At 48.2% G+C, this 23535-nt stretch overlaps 1 protein-coding gene across 1 annotated transcript in view; it reads left to right on the forward strand.

Moving 5' to 3' along the window:
* The window catches only part of cgnl1 (cingulin-like 1), a gene marked incomplete at its 5' end in the record, with an annotated part of 37389 nt that extends 14462 nt beyond the window's left edge, over positions 1–22927 (forward strand). The window contains 11 exons of the mRNA XM_080526112.1: positions 3790–3996; positions 4340–4444; positions 4577–4729; positions 5323–5493; positions 13948–14109; positions 15338–15427; positions 18514–18597; positions 19031–19155; positions 20055–20163; positions 20472–20635; positions 21049–22927. Of these exons, the coding sequence (XP_080382238.1) occupies positions 3790–3996; positions 4340–4444; positions 4577–4729; positions 5323–5493; positions 13948–14109; positions 15338–15427; positions 18514–18597; positions 19031–19155; positions 20055–20163; positions 20472–20635; positions 21049–21202 (1524 nt within the window). The 3' untranslated portion in view covers positions 21203–22927. The remainder of the gene's footprint in view (positions 1–3789; positions 3997–4339; positions 4445–4576; positions 4730–5322; positions 5494–13947; positions 14110–15337; positions 15428–18513; positions 18598–19030; positions 19156–20054; positions 20164–20471; positions 20636–21048) is intronic.
* Positions 22928–23535: the final 608 nt, after the last annotated feature.

A 23535-nucleotide genomic window follows, 5' to 3' on the forward strand; every position in this document is an offset into this window, starting at 1 on the left:
AGCAGGACTGCAATGTTTGGCCCAATCATACATACTGTATCGGGTAAATATCAGACACGTTTTCTTTTTTTACTTTTACTTGCGGGTATGAATACGGACAGATGTTACGTGATCTTTCCGATGTTTTGAAAGATGTAATGGATATGCCTCCGTTCTCACACTTTTTAGGGACGTTTTTTTCAGCTTTTTGCACACAACCGGTTCCAGGTCATTCCGTAAGAGTCAAACTCTCAGGCTGTCAGGCTGTCAGGCTCTCTGGGAACCAGATATTGCTCTGAGCCGTCCAGGTTGACCCAGCCGACACAGGCAGGAATGAGGGTGGCGCTGAGGGGAACGGGCCAGACCGGCCAGCGTCTGTGGGCTCGGGAGGGAGGGGGGGAGGGAGGGGGGAGGGAGGTGTGGTGGTTAATGATCTGTCTCATCTCCGCTGGGTGACTTCAACGCCTCACCTCAGCTCAAACACTGGAACGCAGAGCCTCATTGACCAATGAGGGTCCTCCACCTCTCCGGCGAGGTGAGAGGATGTGTGAGGGAAGGAGGGAGGGAGGGGTGGAGGGAGGGAGGGGTGGAGATAGGGGAGGTGGGAGTGTGTAGGGACTTTGGACTCTTTTGACTGAAATCTTGCCTGTGGATAATATGTTACTACAGTGCAGTGGCTCTCTAATGGCAGAGGACTGGATCCATGCCAACATGTATTTACACAAACACACACACACACACACACACACAAACACACAGTCACATACTCTATTCTTAGCACAACACACACTCCTACACACCCACTCAGACACCCATAATTAACTAAACTCATGACTACAAACCTCCAGTGCTGTAATTGCAGTTCCATGCCATTAGCTGTCTGGTATTTAGCACTGATTCATTAGGGCCGGTTTTGTGGTGTGTTTAGTCAATGCTCCGTGAGATAGTTAGCGGTATTGCTCACCTGGAGCTCAGTGTGTTTGTGTGTGTGTGTGTGTGTGTGTGTGTGTGTGAGTTGTGTGTGTGTGTGTGTGTGTGTGTGTGTGTGTGTGTGTGTCCGACAGCTGCGTGCAGAGTGTGTGTGTGTGTGTGTGTGTGTGTGTGTATCCACAGGCTTGTCTTGGCCCTGTGCTCGGTCTGGGTCCAGTGAGAGGAACCTGCCGGTCCGGCCCGGTGAAGGGGAATAGAACCCTGGTGTGCTGATCTGCACCGCCGGGCCCTGACCCTCCTGGGAGCCGCCAGTCCTGCTCACAATGGACCTGTGTGCCTGCCCACTGTACGACAGAACACACCAGAACCTGGGAATGGAATACGTTTTAGTAAATGATACGTCGTCATTGGTCCTTAATTTTTTTCCTGATTCCTACGTGATCTGCCTAGAAAGCGTCCGGGCCCTACCTGCAGTTTTGCTGGTCAGGTTTTGTCAACAAACCCCTACTACCATACAGTATGTATTGGCAATGAGTCACACTTCCTCCATCTTGGGTGTGCCTGTGGGAAAAAAAGAAAGAATAAAAAAGAATAAAAAGCGCGGGCTCTCGTTTCTCTACCGCCGCCAAACAGGAAACGACCGAACCTGCTCGTCTGCATTCTGTTTGACGTTCCAGATATTCTCGTTTTCCCCCCAAAAACCCTCATGCGGCCGCCAGTCCACTGTCACTATCTGTCATTTTCAGGAAGATATCAGTCAACAAATCGCTCTCAGACAGAAGTGTCATCATACACAGCCAAAACCTGCTACAGTATCTGTTATACAGTATGTATTGCACATCCTCAGCGGAGGTTACGTTGAATCAGTACTAAGAGTTCCTGCTCTACTGCTGGTTTGCACAACCCTGGTCAATGTGAACACTCTTACCCTTTGCACTACTGCTGTTTACCATACTACCGTTGCACATACCGTATTTTTGCACATTGCACATACCTCTTTGATATAGCCTCTTTTATACATCCTGTACATTATATAATGTACATAAGCTACCCTAACTGTACATAGCTCATAACTGTATATACCTCTAAACTACCGTACTTGCCATACTGTACCACTATCATTGTCATGTTTTATATCGTGTTTTTATATCACTATTTGCACTTCTGGTTAGATGCTAAACTGTATTTCGTTGTCTGGTACTTGTACTCTGCAAAGACCAATGATAAAGTTGAATCTAATCTAATCTAGTCAAGTGCGTAAAGTCCTTTACCTACAGTACACAGTTAGCCCAGACAGGGCAGCCTCCCCCATTCATAAACAGGACACAGGGTGGAGAGAGAAAGCCCCACAGGACCCTCCTTTTCACTGGCTCTGCCGCACCAGCAGCCAAGCACCGCACAGAGAGAGGGTGGCACCAACAGCTCAGAGAGAGGGTGGCACCAACAGCACAGAGAGAGGGTGGCACCAACAGCACAGAGAGAGGGTGGCACCAACAGCACCGAGAGAGGGTGGCACCAACAGCACAGAGAGAGGGTGGCACCAACAGCACAGAGAGAGGGTGGCACCAACAGCACAGAGAGAGGGTGGCACCAACAGCACAGAGAGAGGGTGGCACCAACAGCTCAGAGAGAGGGTGGCACCAACAGCACAGAGAGAGGGTGGCACCAACAGCACAGAGAGAGGGTGGCACCAACAGCTCAGAGAGAGGGTGGCACCAACAGCACAGAGAGAGGGTGGCACCAACAGCACAGAGAGAGGGTGGCACCAACAGCACAGAGAGAGGGTGGCACCAACAGCACAGAGAGAGGGTGGCACCAACAGCACAGAGAGAGGGTGGCACCAACAGCACAGAGAGAGGGTGGCACCAACAGCTCAGAGAGAGGGTGGCACCAACAGCACAGAGAGAGGGTGGCACCAACAGCACAGAGAGAGGGTGGCACCAACAGCACAGAGAGAGGGTGGCACCAACAGCTCAGAGAGACACCGGGCCGTTCAATTAGGGAATGTGATCATGTATAGCTGACAAGTGAGGACCAACAAGCTTTTAGCTTGACTAAGCCACAAGCTGCAGCTGTACAGCCCCAAGAGGCAGGTTGGAGAGGCAGGTTGGAGAGGCAGGTTGGAGAGGCAGGTTGGAGAGGCAGTGAAACGGCAGTCATGTGGTCCAGTTCAGGAGACTTAGAAAGGACCGGGGAGGTTAAAGGGGTCTGTGGTTTGTTCACGTCCATCACCTCCGTCTCCCCAGCCTGCTGTTGCTGCTGTCACCCCAGCCTTTTGTTTGGGCCCACGGTGCATCGGTGACAGCAGCTCAACAGGAGGTTGAATAGAGGCTTACATTCCGACAAGTTGATTGCACGGCAAATAAAACATTGTTAAGGTTTTTGTTTTTTAATGAAGTGTCAGGACTTACAGTAGATGGACGCGCCGCTGTCGTTCTGCTCTGTAGAAAAGCCGCGTGGGAATCGGGGGAGTTTCTTTTCGAAGTCGGACTTTGTCAGACTGTGCCGTAGCCGTTCCGTTGTGCTTCCTGTCGAGCGATGTTGGGCTGTTGCCCGCCCGAGGTCACATGTGGTGTAGGAGGTAGAGCCGGCGTCTAATGATCGCAAGGTCGGCAGTACAGAGGTTCGAACCCCAGCTGTCCACATGTCGAGGTTTCCTGGGGGCAAGACACTGAACCCCAAATTGCTCCCAATGAGCGGGGCCGGCGCCTTGCATGGTAGCTTGCCGTCGTTGGTGTGTGAATGTGTGTGTGAAGGGGTGAATGAGAGGCCGTTGTAAAGCGCTTTGGAATAAGGAGCTATATAAGTCAGTCCATTTACATGCTTCTTCTTCTTCTGCGTACGCACGGACGCTGACCCTCCTCCGCTCTCGTCCACCAGGTCAGCGCGTCGGCGAGCCAGGAGAAGGCCGAGGTGGAGGCGGCCAAGGGGGCGGCGGAGGGCCAGGCGGGGAGGCTTACCCAGGAGGCCGAGCGGCTGCGCAAGCGTGCCCAGGAGCTGGAGAACGAGGTGGCCAAACTCAACCGCATCATCGACGAGGCCAAACTGCAGGAGAGCCGCTTGGGAGACCGAGTGGGCAGACTGGAGGTGAGGGACCTCAACACAACGTAGTGTAGTGTACAAGGGGAGTACACTACTGGCGGAGGTAGAAATCGGAGGAGGGATGGTATCGAACACAGATGGAATCAAACACGCATGGAATGGAACGAGGAGTGGTGTTTAATATTGCAATGAGCCCGTCCTCCGATTTCTGCCTCCGCTAGCCTCCACTGGTACTGTAACATGAGCTACTGAGTAGAGCTACCGTAAACTAGACATTAGCCAATCACTCACAAAGTTGTATTTTTAGATTGAAAACATTTATTGAGATGACAGTAATCAGTTGTGTGTTTGTGTATTTGATGTTTCCAGTGGTATTTTATGTTCACAGAGAGAGAAGAGGCAGCTGGAAGAGTCTTTGGCCGAAATCAAGGAGCAAGAGGAGGAGATGTCACGTGCCAACCGTCTCTTGACCACGCGGTTAGAGGACGTACAGGTGAGGTCGACCGTAACTTGACCACACACACTTACTGTACAGCAATTGGTTGGATTCAAGATTCAAGCAAGGAAGACACAGTTTGATGAGTTGTCCCCATGCTAACATCTCTGTTAATCCTTTGTGTCTCAGAGGAACTTGACCAAGCTGAACCACGACCACAGGGACCTGGAGGAGAGGCTGAAGGAGGAGAGGAGTCAGAAAGAACAGTTCAAGAACACCAAGAACGAGATAGAGGACGAGAGGAGGCTGCTGGACCGCACCGTGGAGAAACTACAGAGAGAGGTGTGTGTGTGTGTGTGTCTCTCTGTGTGTGTGTGTGTGTGTGTGTGTGTGTGTGTGTGTGTGTGTCTGTGTCTGTGTCTGTGTGTCCATGACTGTCTTTGTGTCCTGTTCATACAGTGTGTATGTTTGAAACCGCAATCAACACTTCACATATGTGTGTGTGTGTATGTGTGTGTGTCTCTCTCCATCTCTCTCTTTTTTGTCTCCTTCTTTCTCTCCCTCCCTCTCCCCCTCTCTCTCCTTCTCTCTCTCCCTCTCTCTCCCTCTCTCTCCCTCTCCCTCTCTCTCCCTCTCCCTCTCTCTCCCTCCCTCTATCTCCGTCTCTCTCTCCGTCTCTCTCTCCCCCTCTCTCTCCCACCCTCTCTCTCCTTCTCTCTCTCCCTCTTTCTCCCTCTCTCTCTCTCCCTCTCTCTCTCCCTCTCTCTCTCCCTCTCTCTCTCCCTCTCTCTCTCCCTCTCTCTCCCCCTCTCCCTCTCTCCCTCTCTCTCCCTCGCTCCCTCTCTCTCTCCCCCTCTCTCTCTCTCCCTCTCTCTCTCCGCCTCTCTCTCCCTCTCTCCCTCTCTCTCCCTCTCTCCCACTCTCTCCGTCCTCAGATGAGTGAGATCGTGGAGGCGTCCCAGTCGTCCACCCAGGAGCTGCAGGAGCAGATCGACGTGTACAAGGAGAAGAACCGCCGGGAGCTGTCGGACCTCCAGAGGCAGCTGCGGGACCGGGGGCTGGAGCTGGACAAATCCCGTCTGGCTGCCAAGAACCTGCAGGAAGAGGTGGGTGACCGTGGACCCCCCAACCCCCCCCGCTCCCGGGCCACAACAATGGAGGATGAGCCATTGTTCTGACTCAGAGGGGTGTAAACCCCCCCGTGTCCCTCCCCTTTCTTGGTTTGGACAGTGATGTCATGGGTGTGGAATGTGCACCCTCTCCTCCCCCCCCCCCTTCCTGTTTGCCCCAAACAGGGCCATGACATCATGTCAGTGGTGTGGGTATTGAAGGGTATTCTGTGGTAGAGAGGACGCCACTGCTGAGGTATTTGTTGTTGAGCGTTGGAGAGGTGGAGCCTCAGTACAGTGTGGAGGGTGGCAGGGGGAATGTTTAGAGTTCTCTTGAATGGCTCAGCCATTGAGAACTCCCATCAGCACTGAGGAGCTGTGATGGACCTCTCTTAATTAAGTACCGTACTCAATCATTTTCTGTGGCTCTTGTCTTGACATCGCCTCCATTGTTCCTGTGCTTCATTAGAGAGGTAGCTAGGTAGGCTTATGGAATTCGAAGGAAACTGGAATACTCTCCACGGCAATTTGGCCCCCTGTTTAGTGTTTTTCCAGGGAAATATTCCAATTACTATGGTTAGTTCTCACAATGTAGTTATTATTAGGCAAGGCAAGGCAAGGCAAGGCAAGGCAAGTTTATTTGTATAGCACATTTCATACAACAGGGGCAATTCAAAGTGCTTTACATGCATTATTTAAAAATACAGCAAGAGGAGCATAAGAAAATAACAATTACAATGAATAAAAGCAAATATAAGAAGTAAATAGATAAAACATTTAAAAAGACAATAGTTAATGGGAAAAAGACATTGATAGAAGTGTTTGTGTTTAATCATATCCCTCCACATCCTTCTACATCCCTCTACATCCCTCTACATCCCTCCACATCCCTCTACATCCCTCTACATCCCTCTACATCCCTCCACATCCCTCCACATCCCTCTACATCCCTCTACATCCCTCTACATCCCTCTACATCCCTCTACATCCCTCTACATCCCTCCACATCCCTCTACATCCCTCTACATCCCTCTACATCCCTCTACAACACTCTACATCCCTCCACATCCCTCTACATCCCTCTACATCCCTCTACATCCCTCCACATCCCTCTACATCCCTCTACATCCCTCTACATCCCTCTACATCCCTCTACAACCCTCTACATCCCTCTACATCTCTCTACAACCCTCTACATCCCTCCACATCCCTCCACATTTCTCTACATCCCTCTACATCCCTCTACACCCCTCTACATCCCTCCACATCCCTCCACATCCCTCTACATCCCTCTACATCCCTCTACATCCCTCTACATCCCTCCACATCCCTCTACATCCCTCTACATCCCTCTACATCCCTCCACATCCCTCTACATCCCTCTACATCCCTCTACATCCCTCTACATCCCTCTACAACCCTCTACATCCCTCTACATCTCTCTACAACCCTCTACATCCCTCCACATCCCTCCACATTTCTCTACATCCCTCTACATCCCTCTACACCCCTCTACACCACTCCATATCCCTCCACATCCCTCCACAAGAGGAGCATAAGAAAATAAAAATTACAATGAATAAAAGCAAATATAAGAAGTAAATAGATAAAACATTTAAAAAGACAATAGTTAATGGAAAAAAGACATTGATAGAAGTGTTTGTGTTTAATCATAACTGGTGCAAAACATGAAGGTTTTTAGCTTAGATTTAAATATTTTAAGGGTTTGGGCCTGTTTGATTTCTTCAGGGAGTTTGTTCCAGGAGCATGCAGCAGCGTGACTGAAAGCTGCTGCACCGTGTTTTGTTTTTACTCTTGGAATTATTAGCTGATTTGTCTCAGCTGACCTTAGGGACCTTGCGGGAATATAGGGTGGGAGGAGATCTGATATGTATTTTGGTCCAAGACCATTTTGTGATTTGTATGTAATTAGGAGGATTTTGAATTCAATTCTCTGAGAGACTGGTAGCCAGTGCAGGGATCTCAGGATTGGTGTAATGTGTTCAAATTTCTTTGTTTTTGTTAGGACCCTAGCAGCGGCGTTTTGGATGAGCTGCAATTTACGAACAGCTCCTTTAGATAGGCCTGTTAGTAGACCATTACAATAATCAAGTCTACTCGAAACAAATGCATGGATGAGTTTTTCAAGGTCTTGCTTGGACATGAAACCTCTCATTCTTGTTATGTTTTTCAGGTGATAGTAGGCTGATTTAGTTATTGAGTTTATGTGGCTGTTGAAGTTTAGATCGGAGTCTAGAATTACACCAAGATTTCTGACCTGTTTTTTACTGTGAAGAGAGAGAGAATCAAGTTTTGCACTGACTTTCGATCTTTTGTCAGGTGCACCGAATACAATTATCTCTGTTTTGTCCTTGTTTAGTTGGAGGAAGTTTTGTGTCATCCAGGCGTTTATTTGCTCAATGCAATTACAGAGATTGTCAATGGGACTATAGTCGTTCGGTGAGAGGGCTATGTAGATTTGAGTGTCATCCGCATAGTTGTGGTAGGCAATTTTGTTCTTTTTTATGATGTGTCCCAATGGAAGCATGTAGAGATTGAATAGAAGGGGGCCAAGGATTGACCCTTGGGGAACCCCACATGTCATTTTAATTTGGTCAGATACAAAGTTGCCAATGGAGACATAGTAGCTTCTGTCCTGTAGGTAGGATCTAAACCAGTTTAGGGCAGTGCCCGAAAGTCCTACCCAGGTTTTTAGTCTATCTATTAGAATGTCATGGTCTACAGTGTCAAAGGCAGCACTAAGATCTAGTAGTACCAAAACTGAGATTTTTCCGGAGTCTGTGTTTACGCGAATGTCATTAAGGACCTTAATAAGGGCCGTTTCAGTGCTATGTAGGGGGCGAAAGCCTGATTGAAAGTCATCAAAGAGATCATTTAGGGTCAAATAATTGCTAAGTTGTTCGTGGGCAACCATTTCAATAATTTTTCCTGTACAGGGAAGGTTTGATATGGGTCTGTAGTTGTTTAGTACAAATGGGTCTAGGCCGTTCTTTTTTAGTAGAGGCTTAATAACTGCAGTTTTCAGGGCTTCAGGGAAGATTCCTGATGAAAGGGAGGTGTTAATTATTTGTATTAGTTCGCCTGCCATGCAGCTAAATATGTTTTTTAAAAAGCTTGTTGGCAGGACATCAAGGGCACAGGTGGATGGTTTAAGACGTGACATGATTTTATCTAGGGTCTTGTAATCAATGATGTTAAATTGTGACATGGTTGTTATGTCCGCCCTATTTGGGGTTGTTAATGGGGACATGTTTTTCATGCCTGACACAGAAGACCTAATGCCTTGTCTAATGGTTTCTATTTTATTGTTAAAAAAGGATGCAAGCTCATTGCATTTACTAGTTGAGTGAAATTCCTGAGCAATGGGTGTTGGGGGATTTGTTAGTCTGTCAACAGTTCTGAAAAGGATGCGGGCATTATTTATGTTATTGTTTATGATCTTAGAGAAAAATGATTGCCTGGCACTTCTTATTTCTAAGTTATAGTTCTGAAGATTCTCTTTATAGATATCATAGTGGACTTGAAGGTTTGTTTTTCTCCATCTGCGCTCTGCTTTACGACATTCTCTTTTTTGGGTCTTTACGGATGGGGCAGTTCTCCAGGGAGCTTTTTGCTTACCAGAGATGCATTTGGATCTAATGGGTGCAATATCATCAATGGTTTTTGTGATTTTTAAGTTGAAATCGTGTAGAAGGTCATTTACTGAGGTTGGAATAGAAGTTTGGGGTGGGGGGGCTAGGGAAAAGGCCTGTGTGAACAGTGCACTGGTCTTTTCATTGATATATCGTTTGGAAATAGTTTTAGACATAGTTTGAATAACAGGAAAGATAGATACGTCAAAGAATATGCAACAGTGGTCAGACAGGGCAATGTCAGTTACAACAACATTTGAAATATCTAGGCCTTTGGTGATGATAAGGTCCAGAGTGTGACCTCGATTATGAGTAGGGAGGTTCACATGTTGTTGAAGTTCAAAAACATCTAACAGAACAGAGAGTTCTTTGGCTTTGTTGTCCTCTGAGTTATCTACATGAATATTGAAATCACCAGCAATGATCAGACCATTAAATTCAGTAGTAATGATGGAGAGAAGCTCTGTAAGTTCATTAAAGAAGCTTGTAGAGTATTGGGGTGGTCTGTATAAAATTATAAAAATAATTCGAGTGGAACATTTAAAAACAACTGAAAGATATTCAAATGATAAAAATTCCCCGAAGGATTTCTGTTTGCAGTTAAAACTGTCTCGGAAGAAAGAGGCGATTCCACCACCTTTTTTGTGGGATCTAACGACATCTAAGGTTCTAAAATTGGGGGGTGCTGACTCAATAAGAATTGGTGTCTTGTTATCTTTATCTAACCAGGTCTCAGTGATAAATAAGAAATCTAGTTCATAGGAGCTAATCAAGTCGTTGATTAAGAGAGACTTATTAGCTAAGGATCTGGCATTGAAAAGTGCTAGCTTGAGTGGTTTTGTGTTTGGTCTCTGTGTGGGCTGTGTGTGGCAGGGTACAGAAATTAAATTTGAGGGGTGTATAAAGCATTCAGACTTGCAATTAACTGTTCTGTTACTGATATGAACAGGGATAGCAAGAGTTGAGAGTCCCAGCTTTATATCAGGAATGTCAATGGTATCAACTCTATGGAAGCAGGGACTGTTAGAGCATCAACTGATTCTGGGTGTCATCCGGGGGATGGGGATGGGTGTTGTAGATAGCATCCTGTGGCGGGGTAGGGCGATGGGTATTGTTGGTGAGGCTGGCATTGTTGATGAGGCTGGCGTCACAGGGAGTGTGGGGCCAGGTGTTGTAGAATGGAGAGTTGCCTGAGATGGAGCAGCTTTCGGGGTGAGCTCTACTCCTGTCTTCACCATTTTCTCTAACCTAGCTGAGAAAGGCAGGAACGGCGTGAGTTGGAGGAAGGAGAGCTCAGTGGACTCAGTGGATGAGTGTCTCTGGGAGTTGGGGGTAGAGTGGTTTGGGGGGTCGGGGGCAGAGTGGTTTGGGGGGTCGGGGGCAGGGAGGGAGGGTGGGGGGAGAGAAAAGGGGCTGGACCGTCGCCTTAGTGGGGGTTCAGCCAGCTGTGATGAGTTTGGAGGGCCCTTTACTGTAGGCTGTGATGAGTCACAGGACTGTGGGGAGAGTTTATCCACTGTGAGCAGTTCAGCTGCCTGTGCTGAGTCTGAAGAATCCTGCACTATAGGCCTTTCAGTTGGTTCAAGAGTGAGGGAAGGGGGAGCAGAGTTTATGAGGTTGAAGAGTATGTTGTTCATCAAATGGTATTCTCCCGATCTGTTTAAGTGGAGGCCATCTCTTTTGAATAGGTCTCTCTGCCTCCAGAATATGTTCCAGTGGTCAATGAATTTCAGCCTTTTAAGTTGGCACGCAGCAGAGAGCCACGTATTAAGGCTTAGGAGCCGGCTGAATTCCAGGTTACCTCTGTCAACAGTGGGTAGCGGTCCACAGATGAATGTCTCAATCTTAAGCTTGTCAAGTCTATTGAAAAGTTCCATGAAATCACGTCTCAAGTCTACTGAGCCCATTTTACGTGAATCGGTTTGTCCCACATGTAATACAAGACGCTTTGTGTCTGGGTTTTTAGACAGTGTTTCTTCCAAATCTTTTGTTATTTCTGAGACCGTTAGGTTAGGAAGACAGTGGATATGTAATTTTTTACCTCTTACGTTTCTGATCGCCGAGTCTCCAATCAGCAAAGTATCTTTTGGAGGTGAAGTCTGTTTCATCCGCTGCATGTCACACAGAGAAGTAGAAGAAGGAGGGGGTGACCTTGAGCTCGTGTCTGCGGGCCGGGGAGTCACCGGGGGGGGCCGGGGAGTCACGTGATTCCCAGGCCTGGGAAATCTTGGCGTGACTCTGATGTTCTTATCTCGGGCCTTGGGAGTCATGCCAGCTCGCTGCTCCGCGGGCCGGTGTCTCAGACTCCTATCTCGGCTCTGTTTAGTCATGCAAGCCCATGGCTCGGGCCTACCTGTTGCTAATGATGCTAGCGGTGCTAACGAGGACTTCAGTTGGCTGCTTTTCAGTAGTTTCGGGGGATAATTCATCTGTCCAGTGAATTTTGCAGCTGTCACCTGCCTCGTTAGCTTTGGGAAGTGTGAATTTTGATTTAAATCCTCTTCAATGGCTTGCGTGGGTGGAGAACCATTAGCGTAGCGATTCTCGAGTGCGGAGAGTCGCCCCTGGAGAGTATATTCCAATAAGTCTACTCTCTTTGAAAGATCCACACAACTTTGACAGATAGCAGGCATGGTAGGAATAACAGCTATATTAAAAAAAAAAAAAAATGTTAAAACTATAAAAAAGAAGCAAGAAAAAAGCAGGAAAGCAGTGGTATGAGAGGAGCGAGGGAGAAACACGTCTAATCTACTCAGAAGCAGGAAGCAGAGTCTTCAGTAACTGTATTACTCTTCAGTAACTGTGGTCAGCTCACACAATGTAGCCCTAACCCCTGTCCCGGGCACTCCTCATTGGTTCGAATTATGCGCTTTCAATCTTGTCAACGCTTTGGAACGCAGGGAATGTTTTTGTTGAATATGTGAATTGAATTAGAAGGGGCAGGGAATATTTGGCTGGAATAATAAAGCCCTCCCCCAGCATGCATCTGGGTTACTCACCCTTGTAAAAAGCCATTAAAGACAATCACTCCCTCAATCTACAGGCAGGATAAACGCTGTAGTTAGCAGTTCAGCACGTACAGTAACTCTGAGGGAGGTTTTAGTGAAGGTTTCTGAACAGTTTCCATGACTGTGTCAGACGCTACATGACTTGAGAGGCCTAGCTCTGAACGGTTAATGTTTCCATGAGAGTTTGAGAGTGTGTGTGTGTGTGTGTGTGTGTGTGTGTGTGTGACAGTGTAATGTATATGTGATAATGGATAACGCTGATGCATCGTAGCCCAGCTGGTCTCCAGGATGCGGGGGAGGGGGGGGTGGTGTTGTGTCAGTGTTGTGAGAGCTGGACTCCACATCCTCCTCTCCTCCCCCACGATCCCAACACTCCTCTAATGACCGGTGATGTCACTTTTCCAGCTGCTCTCTCCGATACCTAGTCTGTCCCCATCCCACCCCACAACGCACTCTCCCTCTCCTACCCTGCCACATCCCTCTCCTTCTCCCTCTCCCTCTCCCTCTCCCTCTCCCTCTCCCTCTCCCTCTCCCTCTCCTACCCTGCCACATCCCTCTCCCTCTCCCTCTCCCTCTCCCTCTCCCTCTCCCTCTCCTACCCTGCCACATCCCTCTCCCTCTCCCTCTCCCTCTCCCCCTCCCTCTCCCTCTCCCTCTCCTACCCTGCCACATCCCTCTCCCTCTCTCTCTCCCTCCCTCTCCCTCTCCCTCTCCCCCTCCCTCTCCTACCCTGCCACATCCCTCTCCCTCTCTCTCTCCCTCCCTCTCCCTCTCCCTCTCCCCCTCCCTCTCCTACCCTGCCACATCCCTCTCCCTCTCCCTCTCCTACCCTGCCACATCCCTCTCCCTCTCCCTCTCCCTCTCCCTCTCCCTCTCCCTCCCCTACGCCTGCCTTTACAGTGGCTGCGTTCGTAAAATACGCTCTGGAAATCTGATCAGCACTCATGGAATGCCCCTTGTCCAAATCAAATGACTTGGTCCCTTTATGACGTTGAACCCAGTGTGCGCTCCAGCGCTCTCAGAGCGAATTTACGAACGCAGCCAGTATGTCAAGGCTAAGTGAGGAGAAATGTTATTCCTTGTTTGATCTAATTCACTCACTCAGCCCTATAGTAGTTCCAGTTCCTGACTCGGGTCATTATGATTAGGACTGCCCGTAGACTGAAGCAAGGATAAGAGGGAATGCATTTGAAAGTGTCTTTGAACAAATGCAAGTTGTTCAAACATTTATCTGAAATCACACGGAGGTTGCATCTTGTGGGCGTTTTTTTTAAAATCTGCAGACTTTACAGTAAAGAGTGTGCATGCAAGCTCTGAAATACCACACGTTTTTATTGTTAACTTCATCTCTCAACTCAGATGAACCACATTGTTATTGATTATAAAATCAGCAACGATCAGCATGTACCGTACAGTTTACAGAATGTTCCAGAAATAATGCAATAGGGGTGCATGGTCGCGGCCGTGTTGGTATCTCAGTGAACCGCTGCTTGTGCTGAGCTGTGGGTTTGGTCCGGTCCAGTGTTTATTTTGGCAGGCTTTTTTTTATAAATCTTTTTTTATTTTAGTCTTTAGATGAAGACGCACATTCGTTTTAGTCATTATTTAGTCATTTTGATCCTTCTTAACTTTAGTGTAGTTTTAGTTGACGAAAACTGAAAACATTTCAGTCTAGTTTTAGTCTACAAAAACACCAAGACATTTCAGTCTAGTTTTAGTCTACAAAAACACCAAAACACTTTAGTCTAGTTTTAGTCATCGACGATGGTCCTTTCTGTCGCTCCCTGCAGCTGAGTCACGTAGAGGAGGACCTGAGGCAGTGTAAGGCGGAGCGGGACGACGCTGTCCTCAAGGAGAAGGCCCTGGAGCAGAAGGTGTACGACCTGGAGGTGGAGGCCGAGACCAGAGCCCACTCCAAGGACGACAAAGTGCGACATGTCAAACTGGTGGAGGTAGGTAGTGCGTGACGGAGTGTCCGTGTCCGTGTCTCGGTGGCCCTCAGTCATCGTGCACGCTGTGCCCTCGTTGTTGTGTCATCTGTGCCTGTTGGGAGGTGTCCTTGTGATGTTTATCTCCCTCTCGTACATTGTGTGGCCCTTTGTATCGCTCTCTCTCGCTCTCACTCTCTCTGTCTCTCCCTTTTTCTCTCTCTCTCTCTCTCTCTCTCTCTCTCTCTGTCTCTCTCTCTCTCTCTCTGTGTCTCTCTCTGTGTCTCTCTCTGTCTCTCTCTGTCTCTCTCTCTCTCTCTCTGTCTCTCTCTCTGTCTCTCTCTCTCTCTCTATGTCTCTCTCTGTCTCTCTCTCGCTGTCTCTCTCTCTCTCTCTCCCTCTGTGAGTACACTCTAATCCTCATGAGTGCCTGAGGTAGTACTGGGTCACATGTCCTGCAGGCCTCTGCTGTCGACAGGCTTACAGCAAAACACTGTAAGAGGAAGTCTAAAGCTGTCATTAAAGGATCCCGCCCATGGTAACGACACAAGGGATCAAATAAACGAGTTTCCCTCGATTCTAAGAAGCCAAACGACCCATGCTGTCATAAGAGGCCTTATGACGATGGTTTACATGACAAAGGAGAGAGAGAGAACCCTATGTCGTAATTTCTTTTTTTTACCTTTATTTTACCAGGCGAGACAATTAAGAACAAAATTCTTATTTACAATGGCGGCCTGCCTCATAAGGGGAAAGGGGAGGAGGGCTGAAAGATAAAACATGTTAAAAACAAAGCACTTAAAACCACAATTAAATCGACAATTGAATGAGATGCCACAAAACAACAATAAGCATTAAACACATGCATGTAACACAAACAATACAACAAAAGCACTAACGGACATCAAGAATGGAATACAACAGTAAGCACAAAAAGCAGACAGGCAACACTATAGACAATACAATACAACAAAACGCACTGGGACACAGCCAATCAAACACAACAATACAGCAATAAGCACTGATGCACAGTTAAGGAAAGACAATAATACAACAATAAGCGCTGGGACACGACCAATCAACACAGCGATACAACATAGACACTAAGACAGCCAGTAAACAAACCAATACAACAATACACACTGAGACACAGTCAAGCAAACATAAATACGGTACAACAATAACAGTAAAGAAAAAGACTGTTCGAAGGAAATGTTATTGACAACGTTGATGTTGACGCTGTGGCCTGTAGGACCGGATGGCTCAGCTGGAGTTGGACCTGGAGGAGGAGCGGCAGAGCGGAGACCTGCTGATGGACAGGATAGACCGGGGCAGGGAGCAGGTGAGTCAGTCCTTACACTCCACCGCTCTTCAACTGACCCCACGGTCAGCGGTCGTCAGTCCTACGATCGCTGTCTTATCAGGTCCTTCTCCACTTTGTAACTGACCCCAGATCTTCTCTGCCTCCGCTAACTTGGAATGTCCATGCATGAATCTTCATCATCATAATCATCATCATCATCATCATCCTTATCTAGAAAAGATAGGTTTGAGACTGACTGTTGTTTCTCAGACAATATGGGAAGCATTGTGTGTGTGTGTGTGTGTGTGTGTGTGTGTGTGTGTGTGTGTGTGTGTGTGTGCGTGCGTGTGTGTGTGTGTGTGTGCGTGCGTGTGTGTGTGCATGCTTGTGTGTGTGTGTGTGTGGCTTTGGAGCTGTCAGTGGCGGGTGGGGATGACACTGGAGCACAAGGCACTGATATACGTGAATACATGCACTACTACAGTATATCTGAAATACTCCCATCATAATCCTTTGTCCCCATGTGTGTGCACATGCGTGTGCCCGTGTACGGGTTCCCCACTCTACAGATCAGCAGTCCAAAAATCCCAGTTAATTTCTGTTCTGGTGGAGAGTGGAGGGGTTATTGCAATTGTAAGAGGATCTTGCATAATCGTTGAGTTTGGCAGGCTGCCCGCGCGGTGTAACAGCGCCTGTCCAATTTTCATGCATCAGTCACAAAAGACCCCCTTTTAAATGCACCGCCACTGCCAAAATATGCAGACTGCCAAACGGCTCAAGTTTACAGGCTAAGGAGTTCACTTAGCTGGATCTGAGTCTCAGGGAACAAATCCATTTCTTTGCTCGATCATATTATTATTTTATTTAATTATTTAATTTATTTCTTTATTTCTTTATTTATTGAGAGAGAGAGAGAGAGAGAGAGAGAGAGAGAGAGAGAGAGAGAGAGAGAGAGAGAGAGAGAGAGAGAGAGAGAGAGAGAGAGAGAGAGAGAGAGAGAGAGAGAGAGAGAGAGAGAGAGAGAGAGAGAGAGAGAGAGAGAGAGAGAGAGAGAGAGAGAGAGAGAGAGAGAGAGGACTAAGAGGGACTAAGAGTGGTTAGTCAGAGAGTGCTGCTGAATCATCTCTGGAGAATGTTGGGTCCTGGACTGGTTTTCGTGAGGAAACGACATTGTTCCAGATACAATGCGTGTACCGTACAGGAGCGGCTTCCTCAAGGACGCAGAAGGTTTTTACTTTGTTTTACTTTGTGTATTACTGCACTCATGCCCTAAGTGTGTGTATCCTGTAAGGGTTGGTCCTGATGCGATGCCTCTACAGTCAAGCCTGTCCCCATGCATCAGTCAATTTATTCATATTACTGCAGTGCCGTAGGGATGAACAGTGCACTATTATCTGAACCAATGCCACAGCTTCAGCAAAGGATTGATTCGAAGGGTTTGAGTGTGGATGTTCTATTAAGAGTTTTGATAAAGAACGCAGATGGAAGTATATACACCAGAGGCCTAAAAGGAGCGGACCAGTACAGTACTTGAATTTCCTTGAAAAAAACTTGTCCCCGAGAGAAGAGAGTGGCATTGTGGCCGACTGGCATCGCTGCGATGCCAGGGCTGGGGTGAATCGCCACGGCAACGGTGGAGCGGTGGTGTGTGTGTATGTGGTGGAGTCTGAGCAGTGTGGATGAGGTTAGTTAGGAGGAGGGTGATGGTGGGGGGGGGTGGAGGTGGGAGTGTGTGTGTGTGTGTGGGGAGGATGAGGAGGGTGAGAGTGTGTGTGTGTGTGTGTGTGTGTGTGTGTGTGTGTGTGTGTGGGGACGACGGTGAGGGTGTGTGTGCGTGTGTGTGTGTGTGTGTGTGTGTGTGTGTGTAGGGGGGGGTCCGCATGGCCATGGGGGTCTGGTGGAGAGTGTGGCGGCGGAGGAGGAGGAGGAGGAGGAGGGAGGCAGGAAGAACACCTGCGTCTCTCCTGGCACCAGGTGCTCCTCTCCTGTCTAAACGAGAGTAATCTCCCCTCCTCTCCTCCCGCCGTCTCTCACAAAGCAGATTAGTTTCGCTGTATGTTCCAGTCTGCTGATTCAGCTCCCTCCAGCACCGCGCAGGGCACACCGGTTATGTGGGCCATCGTTCATCAGAGGAGCCCCACTGTCAGCCGCTAATTGGCATAAAATATCACCCATTCTAAGGCTCTCCTCTGGAACAAAAAAGGAGAGAGTCATCCGCTCCGTATCGATTAGTTGTCTCTCCTTCGAGACTGCCTCTGTTCTCCTCTTCTCTCCTGAACTAGGCTAGAGAGGCAATGTCACCCAACGATGTCTCTTAAGAGAGTTCTCTCGGAGCTCATGAGGTAGTTTGGTTTGAGGGGATTAGCTATGCTCACAGGAAGGCATTTTAATCACGATTTGATTGTTATTATATGGAAGCATCTTCACCCCCCCGCCCACCCCCCTGCCCCATCTTAAATTACCAAAACCAACCAACCAGAGATCAACGTTTGACGACGATTCCAACTTGCTAATCTTTTATCTTCCTACAGTCAGGTTCAAAAGCTAACATTTTACATTTCTGATCTGAGGGGTTCCACCGGCTTGAGGAATGAATGGGCTTTAAGTTTCATTCTTGGCTCTTGTCATGAGATAGAATGAAATATCGCTGATTTGATTCATGGCCTCACTGATAGTACAAACCACATAAGAGTTGACGTGACAAACACGCAGAGGAATGTCACCTAACAGGATACACATACACCAGGATACAAAACCGCCAATTAGCATTGGCCTGTAGTCAACGTTGGGTGGTACTGTACTACAGTCCCTGCACACCTACTCATACACTACACACACACTACACACACTACACTACACACACTACACACAATACAAAGGCTTCCTTTCATGCAGACACACAGGCAAGGTCTGAAGATAAGGGTCTGCTCGGTCTGCTGCTGCTGTGTGTGTGTCTGTGCGTGTGCGTGTGTGTGTGCGTGCGTGCGTGCGTGTGTGCGTGCGTGCGTGTGTGCGTGTGCGTGCGTGTGTGTGTGTGTGTGCGTGCGTGCGCGCGTGTGCGTACGTTTTGCTACGTGCTCGCGAAACCATAGCGATGACACGTCCTCTCGGCTCTGGGTTGACAGGTGGAGCAGATGAGGAATGAACTCCTGCAGGAGAGGGCTGGGAGACAGGACCTGGAGTGTGACAAGATGGCTCTGGAGAGACAGGTACACACACGCCAACCCGCCCCCTGCTCACATCAGCCCACTCCTGTCTGGACCGAAACACCCTCGTCCTCCGTCCTCAGCCGACATGAAAACTCTATTATATCAAACCGAAAGCCTCCATCCCCCCTCTCTCATCCATCTCTGTCTTTCTCTCTACGGATCCCTTTCTCTCTCTCTCTCTCTCTCTCTCTCTCTCTCTCTCTCTCTCTCTCTCTCTCTCCGCAAACACACACACACACACACACATTTCATTTGTTAACCCATCTCTCATCCCGCTGGGGTCTCTTGCTTTGTGATAGTGCTTTAGGTTTTTGTTGACCACAGACAAACAAAGCGATATCGATAAAGTCAAAAGTGCTATAAGTCCCAGAGAGAGAGAGAGAGTGAGTTGGGACGTGTGTTTAACTGTGGGATGACGTGGTCTCTCTTCTAGAACAAGGACCTGAAGAGCAGGGTGTCCCACCTGGAGGGCTCCCAGAGGTCCAACAAAGAGGGCCTGGTCTCCCAGCTAGAGACCCGCATCCAGGAGCTGGAGGAACGGCTGGAGGGGGAGGAGAGGTAGGGGCTGGGGTTAGAGGGATGGAGGGAGGGAGGAGAGGTTGGGGCTGGGGATGGAGGGAGGGAGGGAGGCAGGGGATGAGAGGTAGGGGCTGGGGTTAGAGGGATGGAGGGAGGGATGGAGGGGCTGGGGATGGAGGGATGGAGGAAGGGAGGTAGGGAGGGAGGAGAGGTAGGGCTGGGGTTAGAGGGATAGAGGGAGGGAGGAGAGGTTGGGGCTGGGGATGGAGGGAGGGAGGGAGGCAGGGGATGAGAGGTAGGGGCTGGGGTTAAGGGATGGAGGGAGGGATGGAGGGGCTGGGGATGGAGGGATGGAGGAAGGGAGGGAGGGAGGGAGGAGAGGTAGGGCTGGGGTTAGAGGGATGGAGGGAGGGAGGTGAGAGGTAGGCCTGTGGTTTGTGTGTGTGTGTGTGTGTGTGTGTGTGTTTCTTGCGGAGGGATGGTGGAAGGGAGGGAGGAAGGGAAGGAGAGGTAGGGCTGGGGTTAGAGATGGAGGGAGGGAGGGAGGGGGAGGAGAGGTAGGGCTGGGGTTAGAGATGGAGGGAGGGAGGGGGAGGAGAGGTAGGGCTGGGGTTAGAGATGGAGGGAGGGAGGGGGAGGAGAGTTAGTGCTGGGGTTAGAGATGGAGGGAGGGAGGGGAGGAGCGGTAGGGAGGTATGGTGCCCTTGCTATCGTGACCGTGTTGAACCTACACACTCATTCCCAGAAGCTGTGTTGACCCTTGTGATTAATCAGGCCAACACTTGATCTTGGTTAACGGATCGGAGAAGGTTTAGAAACATTCTTTAGGTTATTAGAAATCGTCTAGTACTGTATGCATTAAATGTGTCATGCTATGCACCACTGCTGTACTGTGGCTGGTCGTCAGACTTTTACCCATGATGCTCTGCTCTCCCCAGGGACCGCGCCAACCTGCAGCTGGTGAACCGCCGCCTGGAGAGGAAGGTGAAGGAGATGATGATGCAGGTGGATGAAGAGCACCACTCCATGCAGGACCAAAAGGACCAGGTATGGACATGACATACACACACACACACACACGGGCATACACACACACACACACACACACACGGGCATACACACACACACACACACACACACACGGGCATACACACACACACACACACACGCACACACACGGGCATACACACACACACACACACGCACACACACCCTGTACACTCCAGCGTCCGTGCTCCCGCAGTCTTAACCCTTTGCGCTCCTCCTCCTCCTCTCCTCCTCCTCCTGCACTCCTCCTCCTCCTCCTCCTCCTGCACTCCTCCTCCTCCTTCTCTCCTCCTCTCCTCCTCCTGTAGCTGAACCTGCGTCTGAAGGCCCTGAAGAGGCAGATGGACGAGGCGGAGGAGGAGATCGACCGTCTGGAGCACGGCAAGAAGAAGCTGCAGAGAGACCTGGACGAGCAGCAGGAGGCCAACGAGCAGCTCCAGAGCCAGCTCAAGACACTGCGCAGCGAGATGAGGTGACAGGACAGACACACACACACACACACACACACACACACACACACACGTTAATATATTTAATACACAAATATTAATGTACTTCTACATGTAGCAGTCAAAAGTTTGGACACAGGAGGGGTGGGTGGGTGGGTACATAGGGAAAAAGAAGAAATAGAAGGACCTTCTATTCAAGCCCTTGTGTGCCCATAAGTGTTGTATGCCTTGTGTTCTACTTCCTTCTATTAAAAATATTGTAAGAGAAAAAAAGAAAATGGTTTGGACACACTTTCCCATTCAATTGCGTCGCCTAGCGCCCCCCTCCACCAACCTGCCGTCACATGGCTGGCGGTCTGAAGCCCCACACCTAGATGGGGTCACCGCAGTAACACACACTCACTCTCTCTCTCTCTTGTTATCTCCTCCCCCGAAGACGCAAGACCAACTCCGCCCCTCTGCTGAACAACCTGGACGACGACGACGACGAAGACGACACCAGCACTGACGGAGAGACCTACTTCAGCTCGTCATCGGGGTACAAGCGCTCGTCCAGCCAGGACAACATCATCTCCACCTTCTCTCTGTGAACTCTTCCCCCACTCTCAGGTCACCATGACAACACTCACACTCACTACGGAAGGGGAGCCCCGAGCGGACTGACTTCCTCCCTTCAGATATGACCACATCCTGTCCAAGTGCTTTTTTAGGAAGTAGGCCAACTAGCGCTGAAACCACGGGACCATGATGTCTTCTATGTGGCTTGTTATCCTTTCACAGTGCATGGATTGCTTGTAAATGGTTAGATGAACGATAGATGACTATTTGTGTTAATGGTAATTAATTGCCTGGTAAATTATTGATTAGAATTGAGCACAAATTGAATTATCTGTCTTACATTTTGAGTTCTTGTTAATTATTACAATGTGACCATTATATGTGACCAATGTGACCATATAACAATTTCTCATGAATTAACCACCAGCTAGATATTAAGAGTATCTGATTATTTGCCTTATAAATGCACTGTAAATGAAAGCATAACCTCTTAGGCCTTGTTGACATATATTAATTTGTTAATCCCTCTCTAGGCCTTGTATTCTTAATCAAATACGCTAAAGCTGCTTATCACGTCAGATATACAGTTTGAAATATTCATTTTTTATATTGTGAATTGAAATATCAATTCCCTTGTATAATGAAGTGTTTATTAATTCCAGCTATGGTATATGATGTGCAGAGTGCAAGCTTTTAACTGATTCAGAGTGAAACATTTGTATTTATTTACTGTTGAATATATGAAGGAATGGCTGAATGAAGGGCAATATGTTTAGGGAAATTTGTATGAGGGATTATTTTTACACACGTATCTCATTTTGTACTTATATATAAGAAATATAACAATCTATCCATATTAAGAGTCTACATTATAGAAACTCCTCTGTTCACGTTTTATAGCTTATGTTACTGTGCTTCTTACACCTGACTTATGGACTCATCCTCGGCTCACTGCAGTATTCAATATTCCATATTCAACGCAGCATTTAATGAAAGACAGGTGTTTTGTAAGGGCTGGTCAGATCACAGTACTCTAAATGTTTCTGTTGGCTAACGAGACGGTTTCATAACTCAGTCTTCATTTCTTTATAGTCAATACGTTAGCATTACAGTTACGAACAGATTCCTTATGAAAATACTTCATCTCTTAGATTATAAACTATTATACTCATACCTGAAACATGTTACAACGTCAGAAGAAGCTATTTATGTTTCTGGTATGCAGTACCTTCCACGAACAAGACAGTGTTAATATTGGACATACGTATGAGTCAATCTGCTGTATAATGAACAATTCTATTTTTTGTTGACTTCCTGTATTGTGTATTTGATATGTGCCTCTGTGGGACCATGTGACAGTGCAGTATCTGTCATGAACATTTGTGTGCCTGCTTGTTTGGAGGGACTGTTCTCTGTATGCAAGTCTATATAATGAGGGAGTTTCTACAGATGAGCTGTATTGACAATCGTTGATCTCTTTTTTTTTTTTTGCTACACTGTGATGATTTGCACTGGCTGACTTGTTGGATTATTCCAGAAACGCAGGCTGTTGTTGCCTTAGGATGGGAATGAAGGACGCCCGTTCTGCTCCTTCTAGATCCGAAGGTTGTTGCCATACAGAAACCTAGACGCCTTTGGCTTTGACTCTTCTGCTTATTTAGGGAGGAGGTCGGAGAAGAAATCCTGCCACTACCTCTCTGTACACATGTGTATGTTGCTGAGACAAAAAAAAAAAAAACTGCTAAACTGAAATAAAGTTACCCTTAGTTCATCTCACTTCTGCTTATTGTCTCGGTAAGGAATCCTCCTGCTCACATTGCTCCTTTAATAATCTATTTATGAACACAAAATAAGCAACTTTGGGGAGTGTTTAGTTATATTAGTGAAGATGAAAGGTTTGACCCCAGCAGGACGTGATGGGAGGCTTGGTGGACCTCTCTCGTGCTTACTTATTATTTGATCGTCTGGCGATCACAGCTGTGTCAATAGCGGCCCTCCATCTTTAATACGCCACTCAGTGGGCCGGTATTTCCCTGCAAAAAGAATAAAAGCATATGCATCCTGTGTCCGCCCGGCCTGAACACCTGACACCACAGAGTCGCAGGCCTCCAGGGTCTCTGGGGGGGGGGGGGGGCAGGGGGGGACATGATTGATCCCTTGTGTTCAGAGGGGGCCACAAGTTGCGGGGGTTGCAAACCAGGCTGCATTAAGAGATATGACTACATTCTTTATAGGGGGTTTTACAGTTCACTACAGCCGAAGAAAAGGCCTGGAGACGGGCCTTTCTTATCCCCTCAGCAAGGCTGGCCGGCTATTGTTCCCAGGCCGTGACCTGCATTTGTCGCCATTCTGTGGAGAACAAACA

The sequence above is a fragment of the Nansenia antarctica genome (genome assembly GCF_963989245.1).
Source record: "Nansenia antarctica genome assembly, chromosome: 1".
NCBI lineage: Eukaryota > Metazoa > Chordata > Actinopteri > Argentiniformes > Microstomatidae > Nansenia > Nansenia antarctica.